This window comes from Ailuropoda melanoleuca, chromosome 11 (genome assembly GCF_002007445.2).
Source record: "Ailuropoda melanoleuca isolate Jingjing chromosome 11, ASM200744v2, whole genome shotgun sequence".
NCBI classification, from domain to species: Eukaryota; Metazoa; Chordata; class Mammalia; order Carnivora; family Ursidae; genus Ailuropoda; species Ailuropoda melanoleuca.
Window position 1 is genome coordinate 1900059 of NC_048228.1, and position 23747 is coordinate 1923805.

The 23747-nt window shown below is 62.3% G+C and overlaps 2 protein-coding genes across 9 annotated transcripts in view; one reads left to right on the plus strand and one right to left on the minus strand.

Annotated features, from left to right (window-relative positions):
* LOC117804338 overlaps positions 1-666 on the minus strand; it is a 56325-nt gene extending 55659 nt beyond the window's left edge. The window contains exon 1 of the mRNA XM_034671088.1: positions 298-666. Coding sequence (XP_034526979.1) covers positions 298-439 — 142 coding nt within the window. The 5' untranslated portion in view covers positions 440-666. The remainder of the gene's footprint in view (positions 1-297) is intronic.
* PRDM16 (PR/SET domain 16) overlaps positions 1-23747 on the plus strand; it is a 211182-nt gene that overhangs the window by 178620 nt on the left and 8815 nt on the right. For 3 of the 8 annotated variants that reach the window (XM_034671080.1, XM_034671086.1, XM_034671087.1), the window contains 8 exons: positions 3423-3636; positions 5421-5568; positions 6026-6179; positions 10814-12239; positions 14533-14620; positions 17266-17435; positions 18016-18093; positions 23490-23659. In XM_034671080.1, the coding sequence (XP_034526971.1) occupies positions 3423-3636; positions 5421-5568; positions 6026-6179; positions 10814-12239; positions 14533-14620; positions 17266-17435; positions 18016-18093; positions 23490-23659 (2448 nt within the window). The remainder of the gene's footprint in view (positions 1-3422; positions 3637-5420; positions 5569-6025; positions 6180-10813; positions 12240-14532; positions 14621-17265; positions 17436-18015; positions 18094-23489; positions 23660-23747) is intronic. The other 5 variants (XM_034671082.1, XM_034671083.1, XM_034671084.1 and 2 more) reach the window with 5 other exon arrangements.

Sequence of the window (23747 nt, forward strand, 5' to 3'; positions counted from 1 at the left end):
CCCTCCATAAAAAGTCAAGAGGATGCAGTGACTTGCGTACGGAGCATATGAGACGGATTATAATATAATATAACATAACATAACATAACATAACATAACATAACATAACAGGACAACATGGTCTGCTGCAGTACCATGTCATACAATGTAACATTATATAACCAGAATGTAGCCTATTCTTTCAGTATTTTGTTAACGTGGAATTGCCATGCGGGGCAGTGGAACCACATGGGCTGTGCGCATCCTTCGTGGCGCACCCAGCGAGCCCTCGGCGTGGCTGCTGCGTGCCCGCCTTACCTGCGTGGAGGATGCTGGGACACTTGTCCACACCACCGCACGGGGAGGGGGGGCTCACCCACGGCCGGCCCCAGCTCCATCCTTCACCCGGGGTGAACTTGGGTCCGTGCAGGGATGAGGGGGCAGGGGAGGAGGGCCACATGTATCTCCTCCATCCGTTTCATGGCCTCGGGACGTCCTCAGTTGCCATCAGGGCGAGAATCAGGCTCGGTTTTCATTTTAAGTCCAAATTCCAGATCGAAACTGAGAAAGTAAGTTGGTCGGTGGTATGGACGGGTGGGGTTGGCCTTTCTTCTTGTCTTTGTTTTCACATTTCAACTTCTGTGGCTGTTCCCAGTTGGGTCCAGAAAGAGTAAACTACAAACTGGCATTTCGAACTCACTCACGGCGCCGGTGGTGGTGGGAGGGCCCCAGGAAGTCAGAACAAACCCACAGGGGCAGTTTTGTGGGGTCGATGCATCCGGCTCCGTTCTGAGATGGTGTTCTCGGTCCTCAGATGTAGAGGAAATCCACATTTCTAAAGATGAGGAGGGCCTGCGGGGGAAAGCCAGGCCGTTCCAAGCTCACACGCCACGTTTGGTGCTCTTCCGGGCCCCTCGCGGGAAGCTGGGACTCTGCCACCCCGCTTCCCGGGCCCCGCCTGGTGCCCCAGCTCCAGTTACACAGCTCTGCCACCTCCTCTCTGGGCGTCCCGGCCTCTGTTTCCCGGTCTTCGAGGAGGCAGAAAAAGAGTGTCCTCCTGGGTGCGCGTGGATGCCTTGGATGCGCGAACAGCACGCACAGCGCTGGCTGTGTGCGGGCTCCCGAAACCTCGAGTGTCTCCACGGCCGTTTGCGTTATTTTCCAGGAGACATTTCTCTTGAAGGGTTTGCATGCTCGAATTCCGCTTCAAAGGCAATGCTGTGTAGATTCGCAGAGTGATTATTTTGTGATGTGTGTTCTCCCTGGGCTTGGTGCCTGGCACTCCACCCCGCTACCTGGGGACCGGCCCAGTGCTCGGATGGCTTTTGTTTCAGAATCTTCTCTGCCTTGGCGCTCCGGGTGGCCATTGGCCCCACTGCTCCCGTTCCTCCTGCCCCGTGTCTGGGGTTTGCATGGACAGGCTGGCCTTGCCTCCCTCCCATCCATTTTGCAGCTCAGCTTGAGTCCAGGGAAAGCTCCAGGGTCGGCCTTTCTGGGAGATGTTATGGGCAGAGACTTCCAAGTCCCAGAGGGCCAAACCCACGCTCTCAGCCCCAGTGAGGGCCTGGGTGTTGTAACTTGACTGCCAGACTCAGCGTGAGCTGCTTTTCCCCATTTGTGTTGTATTCCTCCAAGCGAACACTTCCCTGACGACAGGCTGTCCACAGTGAGCCGACCAGGCGCCTGGATCAGCACTGGAGCCGCCCAGTCCCGCCACAGAGCCCTTCCCTGGCACCTAGATACCTACCTCCATGCACAGATGGGAACAGAGGTCATGTTTGTGCTTCTGAGAGTGTCATCCGAGCCCCGGAGGTCCCCCAGGGGCACTCCAGAGCCAGCTCCCATGGAGTCTGCCCCGTGGTATCAGGGGTCCGGGGCGGGGTATCCAGGTGCCCACCGGTGGAGATGCCGGGTATGACCAGATATGGGAATGGCACCTCCCCCATTAGACTCAGGGAAGCTTCTAGTCATGAGCAGGAGGTCCTTGCTCCCGCCGGGCTCTCCCCTAAACCCTGTACAGGCTGCAAATCTCCCAACTCGCTCCTTGGCACCCAGTTATGGTGGTCTCTCTGACACGGGAGGAGGCAGAGGGCACCCCCTTCTTCCTGCCCCCCCATCTCCCTGCCTCCTTGGCTTCGACATCCCTCGGGGTCAGGCCATTTCGGTCATCAGTCAGTCCAAGGTCACGAAGGCTCAGTTCTGCACGTGCACACATACTCAGACACATTCTCAAACACACATTCACAGTTGCACAGACATGCACACACATGCACGTAAACACGCACTAAAGCATGCACATATGTATACACACTCACATATACATATACGCACTGACGCATTCACACTCAACATGTGTGACACACGGTCAGCCGTGCACACCAATGTGTGTGCATAACGTGCGCACCCACGAGCATATGGCACACAAATGCACGGACGTGTGCACTGAAACATACATTCAGATGCGCAATGTAAGGACACGCGTTACACACAACATGCACACCTGCACTAGCATCCATGCACACTTGCACACACATGCACGCACATGTGACATACTTTTTCACACATGGAGCCACATACAGAAGCACATGCACACTCACACACGTGCACGTGATACATGTGCACACCCACACAAACAAGTGTAGACACACACATATTCCTGTACATTCCCACAAAGATGCACAGACGTGGGTGCAGATATGTTCAAACACACACACACTGTCACAGCTGCACACCTGTGCACACAGAGGCACACGTACACAGTTCCACGCCTGTGCACAAGCACACGTGCATTCCCACACTCGCTACAAGCACACACGTGCACACCTTTCAATCCATTTGTGAAAGAGCTTTTATTGCACGTGTTTACTCCCCGCCCTGGGCAGGGAGGGGGCGCCCGCTCTGGGGAGAAGCTCCTGTTGGGCCGTCGCTGGGGTGGGGCCTGGGGATGGGCCCAGAGGTCGTCTCCCCAGGGAAATTTATGGCTTTGAGCTGACTGTTTGGCTTGGCACGGTGGTCAGGATGCCGCCTCGTAAACTTAATAATAGCTGCCCCCCTTTTAATTCGTTTGACCTTGACGACAGTAATTTATGAGATGCATTAGAGCGCTGCCGCGTGTTTTCTCCTAATGCATAAACAAAGCGCTCGCCAGCTTCCTCCTCCGCTCCCTAGTGCAGGGCCTTCGCTAGCCCAGGGTGGCCTGCTGCCATGCGGGGTGGGGCCCAGGGCCTCTCGGGGGTTCTGATGATGCAGACACGGGGTCCCCGCAGTCCCCAGCTCCCTGGGGCAGCCACACCTAGGTCCAGGAAGGTGGGGGCAGGAAGGAAGCAGGAGCGGGAACAGCCGGTGTGGGAGGCAAGGCCCGGAGTCCCCCCACACCCCTTCACGGTCCCGGGGCCTGGGCCCCGACTCGTGCCCCCCACCCACCTCCCCTCCTCTCTCCCTAGCAGAGGAGCCCACGTTCCGCTGTGACGCCTGCGACGAGCTCTTCCAGTCCAAGCCGGACCTGCGGCGCCACAAGAAGTACACGTGCGGCTCCGTGGGGGCCCCGCTCTATGAGGGCCTGGGCGACGAGCTCAAGCCGGAGGGGCTCGGCGGCGGGGGTGGCGAGCAGGCCCACGAGTGCAAGGACTGCGAGCGGATGTTCCCCAGCAAGTACAGGTGCCGCCCCAACCCCGCCCAGGCCTGCCCCGCCCCCCCAGTCCCCGGGAGCCAACCAGCCCTGTCCACACTGACACACAGACAGCTCCAGGGACAGGTGGAGACAAGGGCCCCCTCCGGTGTGGCACATCTCGGGGACAGGTACCCCCACTCATCCGGAATCAGGGACGGAGTAGGCCCAGGAGCTGGTGGTGGTGGCCACAGGGAATCCTGGCTCTGGCTATGAAGGCCGGGCCCCTGGTCCGAGCCCCCCCCCACTACAAGATCCACAAGTGGCCCGGTAGAGACATCACCAGCCCCACCATTCTGCAGGCAAGGCTCAGCTGTGGAGACAGCCTAGGAGGGAGTGAGAGATGCAGGCCAGACCCAAGATGTGAGAATTCTGAAGCAGGATCCAAGACCAGGAATGGGGGGGCCGTTGGCAGCACCCTGCTGCCCGGGGATCCATGGAGTGACCTGACCCTCTGGACACACGGGACTCCTCACACGGTGGGCAGGAGCTGGAGGGACCACCCAGGGGTCCCTTATCCCCCACCCCAGGCACAGGCCTCTGCTCCCCATGGATGGAACCCGCCTGTCCTGGGAGACTTCACAGACGTGGGCGCAGTGTGCCAGGTCTGCTGCGTGACAGCTGGACACAGTCAGCCTGGGACAGGCACAAGCTGGCCCTCCCCTGGGATGTGGGGGCCCTGAGGACCCATGGGAGCCCCTAGGAAAGATGAGCCTTCTGAGCTTTATGGGGAGAGAGCCAGGACTGGGGTCCTAGTGCTCCAGGGAAGCCTGAAGACTTTTCCAAGGTGGGCCCCTCCTCCAGCCTCTGAATGTCTCTAGCACAGCCTCGCAAGGTCAGAGTAAAACCCTATCAGGTCACGAAGTGGCTCTGGTATTGCTGGGAACCGGACGCCAATCCCACCGTGGCATCCCCGGGGATGGGAAACCCTCCGCCCTGAACAGATGACTGAGAAAATAAGCGTTTGGGCAAATCCTGACTGAGGCTCTCGGCGGTAAGCGCTGCTCAAGAGGGTCCGTGTTTTCTTTACATAAACACATAAATCACAATTAACAACAGGGAAAAAGATACAATCTGCCAGTGCTCAAGGACCAAGCGTTTCTGATGTAAATGGATGGCTGGGCCCCGTAATTAACGGGCCGTGATGTATTGCTGCTTTGCTCACAGAGATTAACAGTCACACCTGGGACAGGAGGGGAAACAGGACGTCCCCCGAGAGGAGGGTTCAGGAGCTGCGCCTTCATCCAAGTGCAGCCGCCCCTGCCCGACAGCTGGGCTCTCCCCACCTTATCACGCCGCCATTGGAGACCCACCCGCTCACCCCAGCCCACCTCCTTGGTGTGTGCGTGGTGGGGAGGCCAGGGGTGGCCTTGGGTTTTCTCCATCCCACCCCCACTCTGGGGCTCATGGCAGTGTCGGAAGTTTCTGCACCCCTTTTCCGAGGCCCAAGGTTAGCCTCAAGGTCAAGGTCATCTTAAAGAGCAGCCAGGCATTGTGAGCTGGGGTCCTGCCCTGCCTCTGGCTGCCTGGAGGAGTGGTCTTGGATGAGGGCCTGAGCTTCGTGCAGGCACCGCTTCCTCCCCGTGTGCTGTGGGAGGGCCGCCTCTGCCCCTCCATCCTGTTGACCTGTCCAGAGAGGAGGTGGACAGACCCGCTGCCAGGACTCACTCTCATCTCTGAGCGGGGTGGGGCAGGGGATGGGGGAGGCTGGGGGCTCTAGGCAGTGGGCAGGCAGGCAGGCCCCCGGTGACTCATGTCCCCCGTCCGCATGCAGCCTGGAGCAGCACATGGTTGTGCACACAGAGGAACGGGAGTACAAGTGTGACCAGTGTCCCAAGGCCTTCAACTGGAAGTCCAACCTCATCCGCCACCAGATGTCCCATGACAGCGGCAAGCGCTTCGAATGTGAGAACTGCGTGAAGGTAACATGCACACGCACCTGCTTCTCCCGCCCGTGCCCCCCCGAAAATGCAGATGAAGTGTGCAGAGTCCATAAGACACCTGCAGTCCTTCGGGTCCTTCCGTCTACCGGGGAAGGAGGAAGCGCGCCAGGTCATACAGCTAGGGAGGAGGCCGGGGAGATCAGACCCTGTCCTCTCCGTTGGAGGCTCCTGCCCCTGCCAGCGTGTCAGCACCCTTCGGCCTAAAGACACGTTCTGAGCTCCCGCTGCAAGCATCCTGGCCGCAGCTCCCCCAGGAATGATTGTTGAAGACACAGAGTCTGGGAGGGGGGCTCAGCAGCTCACTTGAAGTCATCTGGGGGGTCACCCTGACAGCAGAGACAACCTCCCGGCCAGGTTTGGTGCGAGGAACAGAGCAGCACCCACCAGCGGCCAGAACTGGGCGAACAGGGAGCAAGCTAGGGTGTCTGTCCCCCAGGTGTTCACCGACCCCAGCAACCTACAGCGCCACATCCGCTCGCAGCACGTCGGAGCCCGTGCTCATGCCTGCCCCGACTGCGGGAAGACGTTCGCCACGTCCTCGGGCCTCAAGCAGCACAAACACATCCACAGCACCGTCAAACCTTTCATATGTAAGCGGTCCCCCAGCCTGCCCCCCGTGGGGGTCGTACTGTCAAACCTTTCATATGTAAGCGGTCCCCCAGCCTGCCCCCCCCCGCCCTCCCCACTGGCCTCCGTGGGGGTCGCACGGAGGTCAGGCCACGGCATGAAATCCCTGGGCTCTCCCATTCGCAGGACCCCTGCTTGCTCAGAAACCTCTGCCAGGCGAAGCCCAGGCCCTGGACACCCTCCTGGCACCGCCTCTTCACCACTTCACCACCTGCTCATCTTGTGACCCATCTCTCTCTTGCTGTGGCCTCGTTTTCCCCTCCTGCTCTGCTTGGTTCCTCCCCCTCACTTACCCCTACAGCCGCCAGACGTGGGGGGTAGGAGGTGGGGAAGGACCGTCTCAGCAGTCCTGGGTTCTGCAGAAGGAGCCAGCAGCCCACTACACCCCCGATCCCCTCTACTTTCCCCTATACTCACACCCCAGCCTGGGCTCTGGGAGGCATGGAAACCCCAGTGACACTGAGCCCTGCTCACCCTCACTGCAGCCTTTGGGGAGCCCAGCTGGTATAGCCTGCCCTGTCCGGGCAGCAGGGGCCGCTGTAAATGCCCTGTCATCATAGCACTTACGTGCAGTGCAGGAGACAAAGGCTAAGCCGTATGAGCAGAAACCGCACGTGGGGCCAGCCTATCAGCCTAGAGGTGGTGGCACGGGGTTAAGAGGCTCTCCAAGGGCTCAGGGTGGCCCAGGTGGGTGCTGGTCCTGTAAATACCGTGGGAACCAGGACGGCTTGTCAAACAAAAGGCATTCCAGCAGAGATCTGGATGGGCAGGTGTCAGCTGAGGGGGCACCTGCAGGACAGGGGTGCTCAGGATGGGGACTGGCAGCACTGAGGCCTTGAGGCCTGCATGTTTGGGGGAGTCAGTGAGGGGGAGTAATAGAAGAGTGGACAGAGGTCACAAGGGCCAGGTCTTGGGGACCATGTGAGCCAGTGCAGGGGCATGACTCTTACTCTCAGTGAGTTTGGAAGCCACAGAAGATTCCTCTCTACCTAGCAGTGTGCTGCCTTAGTCATACAAGATTGCGCTCAGCCATGATTTCATGTGACTTGCGCTTCATCATCCACACGAGGTCACGGGGGTCATCATCCACACGAGGTCATGCAAGGTCATCATCCACACGAGGTCACGGGGGTCATCATCCACACGAGGTCACGGGGGTCGTCATCCACACGAGGTCATGCGGGCTCATCATCCACACGAGGTCATGCGGGGTCATCATCCGCACGAGGTCATGCGGGGTCATCGTCTACACGAGGTCATGCGGGCTCATCATCCACACGAGGTCATGCGGGGTCAGGGTCATCATCCGCACGAGGTCATGCGGGGTCATCGTCCACACGAGGTCATGCGGGGTCATCATCCACACGAGGTCATGCAGGGTCATCACATGAATTGTGCTGAGTCATCATCTCTCGGCGATTGTGCGGGGCTGTTCACACGGACTGTGTCGAGTCAGCATCCACACACACTCTTATAGCGTACTTCAAAAATCCTACGAAGCAAGGGCCTGGCAGAGAAGGAAACCGAGGCTCATGGACATTAAGTGATCAGGGGCTCCTGGCCATGCTGCAGAGCAGGGATTGTCGCCCAGGCCTGGCCCCCGAGCTGGGCTGGGAGGCTGGAACCCGTCGGGCCCCGTGCCATCAGTGGGAGGAGTAACTGGGCGCTTGGGGCCTGGGGCTTGGGGCTTGGGGTGGTTTCCTGGTGCTGTTCAAGTGCAGGACACCTGCCCCAAAGGGGCCCCGCTGACTGGCTGGTCAGGCCTTTGTTGCATGGCTGGGGCTGTGCCCTCCTCCTGCCCGCTGTCCCCAGCCCACGCTTCCAGTGCCCTGCTGGAGATGACCCAGACACCAGTGTTCCTGGGTCATGTGCTCTGCCCCCAGTCACCAGCAGGTTCTAGAGAGAGACCGTGAGCAGTGGCGCCGCAGGGCCTGTTGCCTCTGGGAGGGGTCAGGAAGCAGCGAGCTGGTGGGGGTGGGGGCTGGAGGCTCTGACGGGGACCAGAGAGATGTGTGTCCTGCTTTCCATGCGTGAGGGCCCCAGGAAGTCCCACTGTGGGGCGTCAAATAGCAGCCTGGGGTTTTGAAGTGACTGTAGGAGCAGGAAATTGTGCCCCTAGGTTCAAAAGTCACAACCTTTCTGGGCACCTAGACCCAAAGGTCTGTGAAGTGTCCATGGAGCGTGTGTAACAACGTAAGTTCCAGGAAGCATCGTGCTGTGCCTGGGTCTGAGCCCACTGTTTCTACGGCTCACAGACACCTCGCGTGGACGAGCAAGCACGGGCAGCCAGCCCCTCCGGGCACACCCTCCAACTCCCGTCCGTGCCTCACACTCACCTGGGTATCTCAGCTTTTGGCTAAAGGGTGAAGCTAAAGAGAAAATGGCAAGCGTGGCCAGGTGGCCTGTGTGGACATGTCGTTCAGACAGGGCGGCACGGATTTCAGAAAGTGGACGTGGGAAATGTGATTTTGCACATCCCGCAAGCCACGGCCACAGTAGAGGGCCATGCTGGGCTCAGAAAAGCAGCCCTGCAAACAAGTGGGGAGGGTGCACACATCCGGGCCCCTCTGGGTGGCTCGGAGGGCGCAGGCTCATGGCGACACCGTCACTAGTGCGCACAGACGGCAGCCACCTGGGTGCACTCGCGGCACACTCGGATGTGTGCTAAAACCCGGCTTGAAGCCCCCGAGCCCTTCCCTCGCTGAGCACGCAGCCGAGGCAGCGTTGCTTCCCAGCGGTGCCTCGTGCACCAGGGAGCTGGGGTGTGCGGGAGAGCGGTCTCCCAGAGGTCTCTCTGTAGCCCCAGCATTTCTGCCAGACCTCTCCATCTTACGAGTGGAAGGGTGGGCGCTGAGGGTCCCAGGCTCCCCACGACCAGGCGTGGTGCTGACCCACGGGCCCTTCTGGAAGCTGCCCCAGGTGGGGGGCCTGGTCAAAGCAGTTTCCAAGCTCAGGTCGGCAGCAGCCACTAGCCAGGCCCTGGCAAGCTGAGCCGGGGGTGCAGCGAGGGGTCACGTGTTTGGCCAGTGAGGCCCGAGCTAAGGAAGGGCCTGGCTCCCTCGAGGCCGGGTGGGCAAGCTGTGTATTTATAGACTGGCTCCGTGGCTCGGCACCTCTGAATGAGCCGCCTCCCAAACACAGCAGATTTGATCTGATGAGGCCGTGCTCGTCCCCCCAGCCTTGAAAACGTCCCACCACGCGGACGATGGGAAGGCAAGGCCCTTAATATAAATAGATACTGTGCTGAAGGAACTCGGGACCATGGGGCCAGAGCACTGGCGGGAATAGCGGGACACCGGGCAGTCAGGATTTGTGGCCAACAAGAAACAGGCTGGATCCATTGTTTCCACCGGGCTGCGTTTAGGAAGCAAATTGTCCTGCCGAGAGGTGTGTGTGTGTGTGTGTGTGTGTGTGTGTGTGTGTGTGTTCCTCCCTTTCTGGTTAGAAAAACAAGAGAAGGAAGAAAGAAAAGCTGGTGATTCACTGACGACACTCAACTCACAGGCCGTGGGGGAAATGGCGAGGCAGGGTCCCCAGGCCCTTGGGTCCTGGGGTCCGGCCCCGCTGGCCCCGCCCCCTCCCGTCAAGAGCAGCGGCCGGTGCCCATGAGCCTAAGCCTGGCTCTGCTTCTTCATCCCAATCCAGGGAGGCTTCACTTTCCTTAAACACGGAGCCAGCCCCTCTCCGCACGGCCCTGCCTGGCTTCCCTCCCACCCCCAGCTTCAAGCCAGGCCCAGGCAGTGACCACCGCACACCCCCGGGCACCGTGCTCGCAAGCCCAGACTCCCTAAGAATCCCCTGAGTGGGCGGGTCATCCCTGAGGCCCTCTCCCTGGACAGAAAGCAGGAGAGTTAGTCTGGCCATTGGTGTTTCCTCTCGGCCCTGCTGGGACAGTGCCCCTGAGGGGGACGGGGAGTGGCGGGAAGCTCGGGGGGCCGGAACAGGTGCACACGTGGCTGCACACCACGGCTTTGCACACCCTGGGATGTTGCAAACACTCCCGGGGAGAACAGCTTCCAATGGGGAAGGTTGAGGGAGCTGAGAGCTGTCCAAGTGGGAAGGCACAGGTGGTCCTGACCGGTCTGTTCGTCCCCGGAGCCCAGCCCCAGGGTAGGATGCACACACACACACACACGTGTGTGCACACGCATGCAGGCACACGTGCAGACACGCACACATGCAGACACAGCACACACACAAAATTCATGTGTGCACACTCGTGACACACATACACACGTGCCCACAGGCACGTGTATACACCAACACATGCCTGCACACACGTGTGCTCATAGGTACGTGTACACGCATGCGAGCCTGTGTGCAGACACATAAATGTGCGCACGCATGTGCCCGTAGGTACGTGCACACACATGCAAGCAGGCAGGCAGGCACGCACGCATACACCTACACACGTGTGCGCATGCACACACCAGCATGCACACACACACAGTAACGTGTGCACACGCACATAGACACACGTATGCGCACGCCCACCAGCACAGATGGCTCCGGGTCGCGGGGGCCGCAGCACCCAGCCCCCCTCCCCCCGCAGGGTTTCCCGGTAATTTCATATTGTGTTTGTGTTCGCTTTCTGCTGATGTTTTAGGTGAGGTCTGCCACAAGTCCTACACGCAGTTCTCCAACCTGTGCCGGCACAAGCGGATGCACGCCGACTGCCGCACGCAGATCAAGTGCAAGGACTGCGGGCAGACGTTCAGCACTACCTCGTCCCTCAACAAGCACCGGCGCTTCTGCGAGGGCAAGAACCATTACGCGCCGGGCGGCATCTTCGCCCCGGGCCTGCCCTTGACCCCCAGCCCCATGATGGACAAGGCGAAGCCCCCCCCCAACCTCAACCACGCCGGCCTGGGCTTCAACGAGTACTTCCCGTCCAGGCCGCACCCGGGCAGCCTGCCCTTCTCGGCGGCGCCCCCCGCCTTCCCCGCGCTCGCTCCGGGCTTCCCGGGCATCTTCCCTCCGTCCCTGTACCCCCGGCCGCCTCTGCTCCCTCCCACGCCGCTGCTCAAGAGCCCCCTGAGCCACACCCAGGACGCCAAGCTCCCCAGCCCCCTGGGGAACCCGGCTCTGCCCCTCGTCTCCGCCGTCGGCAACAGCGGCCAGGGCGCCACGGCCGCCGCAGGGCCCGAGGACAAGTTTGAGCGTCGCCTGGAGGACTCCTACGCCGAGAAGCTCAAGTCGAGGGGCAGCGATATGTCGGACGGCAGTGACTTCGAGGACGTCAACACCACCACGGGGACCGACCTGGACACCACCACGGGCACGGGCTCGGACCTGGACAGCGACGTGGACAGTGACCGGGACAAGGCCAAGGACAAGAGCAAGGCGGCGGAGGGCAAGCCCGAGTGCGGGGGCGGCGCAGCGCCCCCGGGGGCCCCGAACAGCGTGGGCGAGGTGCCCGTCTTCTACTCCCAGCACGCCTTCTTCCCGCCCCCCGACGAGCAGCTGCTGGCGGCCTCGGGGGCCGCAAGTGACTCCATCAAGGCCATCGCCTCCATTGCGGAGAAGTACTTTGGCCCCGGCTTCGTGGGCATGCAGGAGAAGAAGCTGGGCTCACTGCCCTACCACTCCGTCTTCCCCTTCCAGTTCCTGCCCAACTTCCCCCCGGCCCTCTGCCCCTTCGCGGACCGCTCCCTCGCCCACAACTTGCTGGTCAAGGCCGAGCCAAGGTCACCCCGGGACGCCCTCAAGGTGGGCGGCCCCAGCGCTGAGTCCCCCTTCGACCTCACCACCAAACCAAAAGGGGCAAAGCCTGTGCTGCCCGCGCCCAAGGCACCCCCGGCCCCGGCGTCCGGGGAGGAGCAGCCGCTGGACCTGAGCATCGGCAGCCGCGCCCGAGCCAGCCAGAATGGAGGGGCGCGGGAGCCCCGTAAGAACCACATCTACGGGGAGCGCGAGCTGGGGGCCGGGGAGGGGCTGCCCAAGGCGTGCCCGGCTCAGCTGCCCCAGCAGCCCTCCCTGCACTACGCCAAGCCGTCACCCTTCTTCATGGACCCCATCTACAGGTATTAACACGCCCCGCCTTCACCTGCTCTCCCAAAGGGGCCTCAGCCCGGCTGGGAACCCCCCATCCTTCCCTCAAACCCCACACTGGCTCCCCTCTGTCTCCAGTCGTCTTCTCTGGACCAACTCTGCCTCCTGCAAAACTTTCCCTGCTCCCAGTGCCTGCACTTCCCCGAGGCCGCCCTGGTGGCCCAGGGGAGAGCAGAGAAGGAGCCACTGGTCTCCAGGGGGGAGGAAGAGGCGGCGGCGGCGGAGGAAGGTTTGTGAACCATGAGCACACCCGCCTCTCTGATAGCCCTCCCAGTGAGGGGCCACTTTGACCCTCCTCCCCAGTCTCTGGGCAGGCTTTGATCCGGTGGGTTATTAGGTGGGAGGGGTCCAACCACCATCACACACATCCTGCAGGTGCTGGGCAGCTGAGCCTTGAGGAGAGAGGGCCGTGCTCATCATGGGCCTTGGGCAGGAGGCCTGGAGGTGTGGGTACCATGCCTGGGCACCGTGCCAGGGCTCAGGCCGTGCCTGTGTGGGACAGAGACCCGTGTGTAGACACACGTGTGTGTACACCCAGTGTTCACACATGGCCTGTGTTCCCCAAGGGGCCAGCTGCAGCCTGGTGGTGGGTGTGCAGGTGAGGAGCCCAGATCCGCTGAAGGTGCACATGGAACCTTCAGAGAATGATGTCAGAGCAAGACAGCTGCCAGGCAGGGGGAGGCCGGGCCAGTCTCGGGTCCTGCCTTCTGCACTCTGCCTCTCTGCCCCTCTCACCTTGTTCAGGGCCATGGGCCTTTTTCTGGAAGCTGGAAGAACAACAGATGGTGAGGCCGAGAAGGGCACGTCCTCTCAGGAGTCCTCTGAGACCCGGCGTGTCCCCGGCTCTGGCCTTTGGATCTAGGGTCCCTGGGCTGAGGGAGGGGATGCCTGGGCCCCAACTTTGCCCGCAGACACGAGCAAGATGTCTGTGTGCAGGTTAGCCCCACATCATCTTCCTGCACCCCCAAGCCCATCAAGATAGACCAGCACAAGCGGCCTTTGAAGGCCTGTCCCCAGGCCAAGCTCCGGGTGACCGCAGCTACCCGCACACAGGCTGAGCCCTAGGGCCGGTCAGGGCCTCCACCACTCCCGGGTGATGCCAGCAAAACCCCACACCATCCCCGCAGGCCGGCCCCCAGATCCCGCTCACCCTTCACACACATAACCCACCATCCTCTGTCCCCCGGGTTCAAGGAGCTCGGACACCACCAGCCTGGCCGCCCAGGCCTGGAGGATTGGCTGGGCCACTGCACGCATGCCCACAGTGGTCGACTGGGCCGGCTGGCCTTGGTCGCTCAGGAGTCAACCTGACACAGACCCTGCACCCCCCTCCCGTGCGACTCCCCCTGTCGCAGGCTCGTCTCACTGAAAGGCCGAGTCCCACACAGCCCAGCTTTGAATGGGGCCCTGGCGAGTCCCTTCAGAGCAAGATGCCCTCCCAGCCAACTTCCCACACAGCCAACACTCCCTGTCCAGGAGGGACCCCTACACCCCTCATTCTCTCCCTCCTGGGCCAGGCTAGGGGTCTTGCGGTGTTCCCTGCAGGGGATGCTCCCTGGGGGGCTGTGCCGTCTCCCCGCGGCCTGTGCTCCTCTCCTCGCGCCATCCCCCCATCCTGCTCTGGTCGCTGTCCCAGCCAGGCCTGGTGGGCAGCCGGCCCTCGCGTGGACCAAACGGGAGCGGCTGGTGTGGGGTGTGCGCAAAGGGGCCATGTCTGCGGGCGGAGAAGTGGCGGGTTTCCCCAGAAGGCACTTTGTGAATCTCTACCTCGTGAGGAGACAGGCTGGCGTTGCTGGGAGACGCAGCGCGGGGGGGATCTCAGGAGCCGCCCCGGCCCCTTCCTCCGCTTGCTCTGTGATGAGCAAAGTTGTCACCAGCATTTGGGAAATGTTCTAGAATTGTCCTCTCCAGCAGCCATTGTGAGTGTTTAGGTAGGCCCTACCTGGCAGCCATAGGGAGGCCCCGGGGACCCCTTGGATGAAAGCTGGGGGGCTTGGGGGAGTCTGGGGACACTTGCGGGGGTCCAGAACTGGGTGTGGTGATGGTGAGCACGCAGAGGACATGGAGCGAGCGTTCAGGCAGGTGGCAGGCTCAGAGGCCGTGGAGGTGAGCAGGTGGGCTCTGTCATGACGCCCTCACCACTGTCAGGTGAGACACAGTGCCAGGTGAACCCCGCCTCGTGACTGGTGGGGCACAGGTGGGCACTGTCCCTGTGCAGCCCCGGGCAGCTCGGTAAGGTCCGTAACCCTCTGTGTTGTTGTCCAGCAGGGTAGAGAAGCGGAAGGTGACGGACCCCGTGGGAGTCCTGAAGGAGAAATACCTGCGGCCGTCCCCGCTGCTCTTCCACCCCCAGGTAAGACCCACGGGGGGGCCAAGCTGGCCAGGAGAGCGACCTTGGGACCCCCATTCTGGGGCCTCCTTCTGCGCTGCCCAGGCAAGCAGGCCTCTGCAGGGGATGGGCCCTGAGCATCCATCCAGGTGGGCCTCAGCTTCCCCACCCATCAGATGCCCAGGGGGATTCTCTCCCTGCAGCCCCTATGGGTCACCACGAGGCCGAAGAGGGTGAGAAGGGCCAGGACAGGTGAGGAAGGAAGGTGGTGCTCTGTGGGGCAGCCCCGTGGGTCCCTCGGAGGTGGCCAAAGACCCCAGACCATGGGGGCACTCGCCGACCCACGGCGCAGGCTCTCGGAGGGGCCGTGAGCATCAACAAGGCAGTGGGCGAAAGCCAGGTGCAGGGAGTCCGAGACCTTGGAACGGAAGGGATGGACGCGGGAGGCATGGGTGTGGGCAGGCACTTACGTATGACCACGAGCGCAGGGATCTGAGCACGGGGGGCACGGGGGGGGAGGGGCGGGGAACAGGACAGAAGCAGACAGACTGGCCCCAAGGACAGAGGGTCCCAGGAGGTGGTGGGCAAGACGAGCCCCTCCCCCAGGGCTGCATGGGGTGGGGGCTGTCTGCCAAGACTAAGGTTGGGGATCTGGGAAAGAGAACCCCCAAGTCTGGGCAGTGGCCACACACCCTGCCGGCAGGCCCTCCTGTTCACACCCCACTGGCCTTGTCCCCCCAGGATGCAGGTGCAAAGACACCACAGACATGGTGATGAGCAGCAGAGCTGGGCAGAGGCTCCCCATCTCCTGCTCAAGGGCCCACCTGTGCTCCCTCCTTGGGCCCAGCCTCCCCCACCCACTGGGGGTCCTGGGAGCTGAACTGTGGGACGGCCTGAGCCAGACTCCAGCCCTGGGCATTGTTCTCTTTCTCGGTGTTTCCCACCTTGGACACACACCGCCGGTTTGTGAAACCTGCCCCCTGCCTGGGTTCACAGCTAAACTTAGGGCCCCCATTGTTTCGCTGGGGCCATGGGCTTTGCTTAATAACTTCCCCTGATTTTCCTCGGGTCAGGCTGGAAAAAGCCGACCAGCCCGCCAGGCATATCCTGTGTTTGTGTTTGTGCGGGAGCTCGGCCGGGAATATCTGATCAGGCAGAGCAGGCCAGGCAGGCCGGACCTGCGGGGGCCTCAGCCAGACCCACCCAGGCCTGAGGAGGGGAGGCCTGGCAGGGGTCCGGCTGCCCATTGTCCCTCCTGCCCGCTCCCCCTTGAGCCCTGCCACCCCCATGCCTGCCCATGGACCGGAGCGCAGGGCAGGGGGAGGGGAGAAGGACTGGGAAGTCACCTAATTAAGTGGTCTGAGGTCAGGCCATCACTCAGGCATGATGACGGATGGCTCTACAAAGTACGGGGTCACTCCTAACGAAGACATCAGCCCACAGCGGCCAGGTGCCAGGCAGGACTTTGTGGGGGCCTTTGGTTTGGAAGGCCTGACACACGTATGTGCAGCCCCTGGGGTGCAGGGCGGGCCACAGCCCCTCACTGCCTCTGGAACTCCAAGGAGTCCCTGTGTGGAGAGTTCCAGAACCTTTCACGGCTGCAGCTAAAACTGAGACACAGAGCCAGGTGGGCAGCGTGCTTGCACCAGGGTCCCCATTGTCTCGGTCGTTTAGGGGCCGCAGCCAAGCCATCTGCCCGTCAGCGGGGACAGGGCTGGCAGTGCATGGCGGGCAGCATCGTGTGTCTGAGGACGGTACAGGTATTCCCCGGGGGAAGGACAGCAGAACAGCAGCTCCCTGCCCTGTCCTGTCCCCAAACCTCGAGCCCTTGGGGACAGGCGCTATCTGGAGCTGCAAACACAACTCTCCCCACCAGGTGGAAATGGCCAGGGCCACACCCCCGAATCCTCACCAAGCAAGCCCTTGGCATCTCCGAGGCCTGGAGAAGTGGCCCCTCTGGTCCATGTCACCGTGTCCCTGGCACACGGGCATCCTCCTCTCAGGTTCAGTTAGCAGCTTCTGGCCTTAGGCTGTTGGATTCCAGGAGAACTTCGCCTGCAATTACGGCCCGCTGCCACCAGACGGCGCTGCCTAGACCCGTGGCCGCTTTTAACCTGGGACACAGGGAGCTGTCTTATTTCGAGAGAGGGAGAAAGACAGATAGAGAGAGGGAGAAGAGAGGATAGGGAAAGACATAGAGAGAGAGAGAGAAGAGAAGAGAAAAGCAGGATGTGATTCTGTCTTTAAACGAAGCTAGCCCTCCAGGAGTGCTGGCAGGGGTCAGGACAGCAGGACGGTGCTGGGGGGTTTCCAGATCAGGGGACATGACGCCGCAAGGCCGGAGCCTGCGCCCCACCCCACATGCCCCAGCCAGGCAGAGAGTCAGGCTGGCGAAGTTTGGTTGTGGCTCCCTTAGCCTGGGCCCTGGGCTGACACGGGGCTTCCAAGGAAGGACAGGTGCAGGGCTGGCCACAGGAAGTGAGAGTATCCACCACGTGTCCGAAAAGCTCTGGAGACGGCTGGTTCCACCCACAGCCTGAAGCCCACAGGAGCTTCTGGTCCTGGTCCAGCAGGTGACATGCCCAGTCCCGGGGGACTCTCAGGTGCCCGGGGGCTGGGGCCAGCCTCCTCAGGGGGTCCCTCCATCTCTCCCGCTCTCCTGCCGGCAGATGTCAGCCATCGAGACCATGACGGACAAGCTGGAGAGCTTCGCGGCCATGAAGGCCGACTCGGGCAGCACCCTGCAGCCCCTCCCCCACCACCCCTTCAACTTCCGGTCCCCGGCCCCCACGCTGTCTGACCCCATCCTCAGGAAGGGCAAGGAGCGCTACACCTGCAGGTGAGGCGGGGCACGAGGCGGGCTGGTGGGGTGGCCCTGGCCAGGTGACCACAGGTGCCACGTCATGGCTGTGAGCCTGGGCTTTCTAGAAAAACCATCACAGCCACAACACGGCGTAGTGGCAATAAATGGTCCGTTCATCAATGGCGGTCATTCACCAATGGCCCATCGTGCGTGGACTTCATGTCCCCTGCCCCACCAGGCTGTGTTCCCGTGAGCATGAGGAAACGCAGGCTTAGCCTAGCCGGTCAGAACCCTGACAGCCCAAAGCCGAGGGTGGCTGGTCAGCGGTTAACCGAGGCTCTGGGAGTCAGGTGGAAAGCCCAGGACTGGAGGAGACACGCACCGTCCCCAGCTGTATGAGCCTGTCATAGCCGGTCCAAGCCAGCTCGGCCATCCTCAGGCTGCTCAGGGAACGAGCACACCCAAGCAGGCCAGAGTCGGCGAGTCCACCTGCCCCCCAGGTGTGGGGCCTCGGGCCCTAGCCCCCGAGTTGGAGGAACCACATCAGGAAAGCATACAGGTGCCCGAGTCTGCGGCAGTGCGACTGCCTCATGGTCGCCCCACCCCTCCACACCAGGTACTGTGGCAAGATCTTCCCCCGATCAGCAAACCTCACGAGACACCTGAGGACACACACCGGGGAGCAGCCATACAGGTAGGAGCCCGCCCCATGGCGGGGGTGGGGGCGGGCAGGCTTCTGGTGAAATGGGAAGGGTTGGGGGTGGGAGCCAGCCTCCTTATGCCAGGTGGCTCCCTGGGCCCCGCCTGCTGACCCCACAGCCATCCTGGGCTCTGGGGTGTTATAAAGATGAGGCAGGAGGCACCCAAGTGGGCTTCCTGAGAGTTCTGGCCCACTCCCAGAGTGGGGTGCCTGGGAGCAGCTCTCCCACCTGCCACTGTTGCCTGGGGCCTGGCGTTCAGAGCCCCGCTAGCCAAAGCCAGGGCCCCGGGTGGTCTGTGGGGGAAGCCTCGCTCCACGCCCTCCCAGCTCAGGGCGGGTGCCTAAGGCAGGGCGGGCAGTGGAAAAGGAGTTCCATGCAAACTCGGGTCCCAGCCTGGGCTTGGGGTGTCCTGAGGGATTCGCGTGCCAGCCCTGGACGGAAGCCAAATGTCTGCTCCCCTCCTATGCCCTCCATGCTGGGCTTCTGCCTGCAGAGCAAGTCCATGTAGGAGCCATCACCCTTCCTGCTCACCAGCGGGGACGTCAACCCCGTTTCAAAGATCAGAGTCGGAGGCTTAGACCCCATGACCTGCCCAGAGTCGGAGGCCACGGCTGCTCCAGCAGACCGTTCTGCCCCCGGGAGAAGGAGATCCTGGTCCTTGGTCCCCGGGGCCCCTGCTGGGCAGCAGAAGGGCTGAGGTGACACCCCGGGTTCAGGGGCCCCGCCCGGGCAGGGCCCTGAGAGCTGGCGTTTTAAATGAGAGACCCAGGTGGTGGTGACCAGGAGGAACGTCAGGGAAAACGCTGGATTAGATGTCAAGAACGCATTCTGGGGTGTGTCTGGTGAACGGCCGTTGGGAATGAGGAGCTTGGCGTGGTCTGAGGCTGGCGGCACGGGACCCCCTCCTCTGGCCATACCGAGCTCGGAGTCCCCCGGTGGCTACAGAGACTCAGTGTGTGCCCCCGTCCCTGGGAAGGGCAGCCACGTGGGGTGCCCGCAGGAGCTGTCCGCGCGCCCCCGCCTGCGACATAACAGGCATCCCCAGGCACCGCAGGGCCGCGTCCTCTCCGGGCCGGACGGGCAGCTGCACCTCTACCGAGCCGTCGTCCTCTGGGAGCCCCCTGTCCCCCAACACACAGGCCCCCCGCCCCCCAAAATGGCTTACAATCCACAAAGGCTTGCGAAGGCAGGAATCACTGGGTCTGGTCTCCTCCCTGAAACGAGAGCCGCCTTCTGGACAGCGCTGCGCTTAGAAGCCCCCAGAGGGTCGGGCTGTGTTTATAGAGGAATTTAATTACCATTGATTTCTTTTGCTCTCTCCAATCTGTGAGTTTCGACTTGTGTAACAATAATTGCTTTGAAAGTTTGCATTGCAAATCCTGACTGTCTGGCTCAAGACAGTCCTGCGATGGGGAGAGTGGGGCCTGTGACTCCCTCTGTCATCACGGGGGTGGGGGGTGCTGTCTGGGCTCACTTGGGTCACTGGAAGAATTCAAATTGAAGAGGAAAGTTCGTCCGTCCGTCCGTCCACAGAAACCTGCCGTCCAGGGGACAGGCCCCACCAAAGGAGAAGGACCCCCACCCCCGGCGAGGCCGATTCAACGCGCCAGCTGCCTGCGGGGCGTGACCCACTCCGGGCCGGCCCCACGTGTGCGGCGCTGCGTGCGCATCTGAGCGTCGGAGCAGGATGAGGCTAGGCTTGTCTCGGGCGGGTGGCCGAGTGACAGTCAGACTAGACAACATGGGACACTCTTCATTTCCATCCTTGCCTGAGATTACCTAAAATCACTCAGAATGTGCTCCAAAGCCCTGACTTGGGGAAAGAAAGACCCTTTGGTGTGACTGACGCTTTGTTTCCTGGAGGGAAGGTCAACTCTCCCGCCCGGCCACGTGTCCTCAGCTCATGGCTTCTCCAGGCTTAGAGATCTCAGCCTCAGGTTGGGAGACAAGGTGCAGTCAGACACACTCTCTCTCCCTGAAGCTGCAGCAGGTAGGGCTTCAAACAACCTGGGCTGGACAGACAGAAAACTGGACTCGGGAATGAGGAGACTGCTTCTTGCCTCCTTCCTGGCGGCCACGCCCAGGGGTCCCTCCTTGCACCCTGCCTGGCGGGGCCGTGGTCACGCTCCGGGTGTGCGCCTTCGTGGGCTGGCCTGCCTGCTCCTGGCAGGACGTGAGCTTCTGGCTTTGGGGACACACGGCTGTCCCCCTGCAGCTCGTTTCCTCCCCATGAGCGAGGTCCTGTTCCCATTGCTTCGGTGGCCCACACCTGTCCCCTTGCTTTTCTAGTTCTGTTTTTTAGGGCTGGGCTTCAAAAATCTCTTCTCTCCTTCCCTTCCCCTGCGTTGACAGTTACCAAAAGCGTTCTCCCTGTGACAGCTGGTGTGGCCTCGCTGGGTCCTGGGGGGGACACTGCGCCCTCCCCCACCCATGCTGGGCCTCCCCCTGGCTGGTTTCCCTGGTGGGGGGGGGCTGCGGTCACTGCGAGGTCCTCTCAAGGCCCTCAGCTGCACGCTGCCGGGGCCGGCCGGTCACTCCTTGTCGCAGAGAGGGCAGCGCCGTGCTAGGCCATAAATCTCACCAGCCACTTGTCAGCTTATTTACAACGCAAATCCCAGCTGCTCAGAGCACTGTGCTCCCCGAAGCTCAGGGCTCACTGCTCCCCTAAATTTCAAATGGGCTTCTCGGTCTGGGCCATTTATTTAGATGAGAAGCAGGAAAGGGCCACACTCCAGTCTCTCTGTGAGTGAATTCAACGGGCAGCTCCCCTCCTGCCCCCTCTCCAGCCTGCAGAGGCTGGAGAGAGAACTCCATTTCTGGTCACGAGAAACAATCCCGTCCAACCCCGTCTTCTACTCAGGATTCTCACCGGTCCCCCATTCGGAGTTTATGGGGCAGCGTAGTTGGAACCCGACAAAAGGTCCCTGACTTTCCAAAGAAACATGGCAAGGGATGCTGTGTGCAGGTGCTCGCGAACCCACATGCGGGCGGGCCCCGGGAGGCCCTTTGCCGGGGCAGGGTGGGAGGACACAGACCGGCTTGGCCTTGCACTTGGTGCTTCCTGAGCAATCGCCCTAAGGAGCAGGACAGTCGTCCGGGAGCCTGGCACCCTGCAGGGCAAGGATTCTTCTGCGACGGAATGAGATGGCACGTCCTGGGTTGTAAAAACCCTCCTTTCTGAACCATTGTGTGGGGGAGCACCAGGTCACCGGGTACCCAAGCCCTCCTGACCCCACCGTGCGGAGGGCTCACGCCTCCATCCCCGCGCAGGCTGAGACAAAACAGCCAAGGGAAGCCATGTAGGCTTCCAGGACGGTGGGTCCTCGCTGGGGCCCGTGAACACAGGAGACGTGAGAAGAGAGGCGGTGAGCAAAGCCCCGTGCTCCAGGGGCCTGAAAGCGGCTCAGCCAGCCCGACAAGGCACAGGGCCGAGCACAGGTGCGCCCAGGCTGACCGCTAGAGAAGGCGGAAGGTCGCTCAGAAGAAGGCCAGGGACGGTGGCCGAAGCCATTTGTGAAAAGATCTCAGAGGGCTCTTTGCCCACTGACTGTGGATGAAGCCAGAGTCAGCGAGGCCTCGGCCACGATGCTCCGGAAACCGTACCGTGGGAGACCCGGGGGACCTCCTAGCGGGGTGCTCCCTGTTCTCTGTGGGCCCACCAGCATCCCCCCGGGTGGAAAGAGGCAGGATGTGGGCTGCCCTGGACACTGTCAGAAAGCTGCCCCTTGGGGCAGAGAAAGCTCAGCTCCTGGCACAGAACTCACAGCCCCGAGGTTCAGGGGGCCTAAGGCTTCCTGCCCCGGGGGGTCCCTGTGGCGCACTATGACTGCCCAGACTGCCCGTGCTGCCCGCCTCACAGCCCTGCGGGCCCGGCCCCGACACCGTCCTCAGGCACAGCTCCGGACCCCACGCGCATGGCCCGTATTCTGTGCTGTAGCAATCAGGGTGGGTGGGGCCCTCCCGTGGGGATGCCCGGCCACTAGACTCAGGACAGGTCCCTGGCACCTTCCGAGCCGCACCCCCCACGCGAGCGCCCTGTGGGGACCTGCTGTGTAGACATGCTCCTGAGAGACTCAGCAGGCCAGGACACTGCCGCCTGCCTCCTGTCCCGTTGCAGGAGCTTGTCTCCAAACGTGGAAAACACATGAGCACGTGGACAGAGTGGACAGAGGCTCGCGTGCCTCTGATGCCCAGTAAAGCATCCCCGAGGAGTGCTGAAGCCAGACGCACGCACGCACACACACATGTGTGCACACGTGCACATCGGCACACGTGTGTGTGCACCCGGACACAGCTGAGGCCGAATCCCCGCTGCCATCCTGGGCTGGGCTCTCAGAGCCCCAGAACCGCCCCAGGAAGCTGTGCGGCCTCGGCTTGGACTTCTGCCCCCAGGAGGCGCTGGCGCCCCGTCGAGGCCACATGGGGGTCTGCGGACGTGCTGGCGGCTCCCAGGGCCGCCCCCCTCTCCAGCTCCAGGCCCCGCGCTCTCCGTTGCTGGCTTCTTGGTGGAGATATTTCTCTAAAGAGGGAGGGTAGCCCTGCCTTTCCCACGGTCGGGGCTGCGACCAGGGTCATGAAGGCTGCACCCCCACGAGGCCCCACATCCAACGGGGCGCCGCTCCCATCACAGATGTTCTGTGCCCACGACTGAAGCGTCTGGAGGAAGGAACGTCTCGTTCGGATTCTCCCAAGCGCATGGCTAGGCCGGCGATCACCTCCCGCACAGGGGTAGAGAAATAGAAGGATCGCGTGGGGCTCGCCTGAAGGCTGTGGTCATCTGTGGTCATCTGTGGTCCATAGAACAGTGGTGGCCTGACAGGTGGTGAGCCCGGGGAGCCCCCACCTCACCGTCTGGGAAGTTAGAGATGCCAAAGAGGGCCTGGGGCAGCCCCTGAGCCCACCATTCGCGAATTGGCAAGCTGAGGCCCAAGGACCCTCTAAACGGCGGCCAGGTGCAGGCCCGCTCTCCCCGTGCAGGGTGAGGGGTCTCTCCGCCGGGAGGAACAAGACAGGGAGCAGGTCTTCTCCTTCCAGGGAAAAAAAAGCACCGGAGGGTCTTTCCGTGGTGCACGGCCGCCCCCTTGAGGCCACTGGGAACGTGCGCCCTCGGGCCAGGCCTCCGAGCTGGGGGACGCAGATGCAGGGAGGGTTGGGGCGCCTCACGCCCAGGGGCGCGGGCCCAGAGGGTCCCCGGCAGCAGCACGGGGCACCTTCCAGCGCCACCCGCCACCCTCCAGTCAGTCGGCAGAGGACGGCTGCTTCCTGGAGCCGCGGGGCTTTGTAGGCACAGCCTGCCTGCCTGGCCTCTCGGGCTGGTGGGGCAGCGGCCCCGGGAAACGGGGGTGCCGGGGTGTCCGCCAGGCCCCGCTGAGATGCGTGTGTTTTCCAGGTGTAAGTACTGCGACCGCTCCTTCAGCATCTCCTCCAACCTGCAGCGGCACGTGCGGAACATCCACAACAAGGAGAAGCCCTTCCGGTGCCACCTGTGCAACCGCTGCTTCGGGCAACAGACCAACCTGGACCGGCACCTCAAGAAGCACGAGCACGAGCACGCTCCAGGTGCGGCCCGGCCCAGGCCCACGAGCGGGCGGGCGTGCGTGCGGAGGCGAGGGTTTGAAAGATAGGAGCCGCAGGAAGAGAGGCCAGG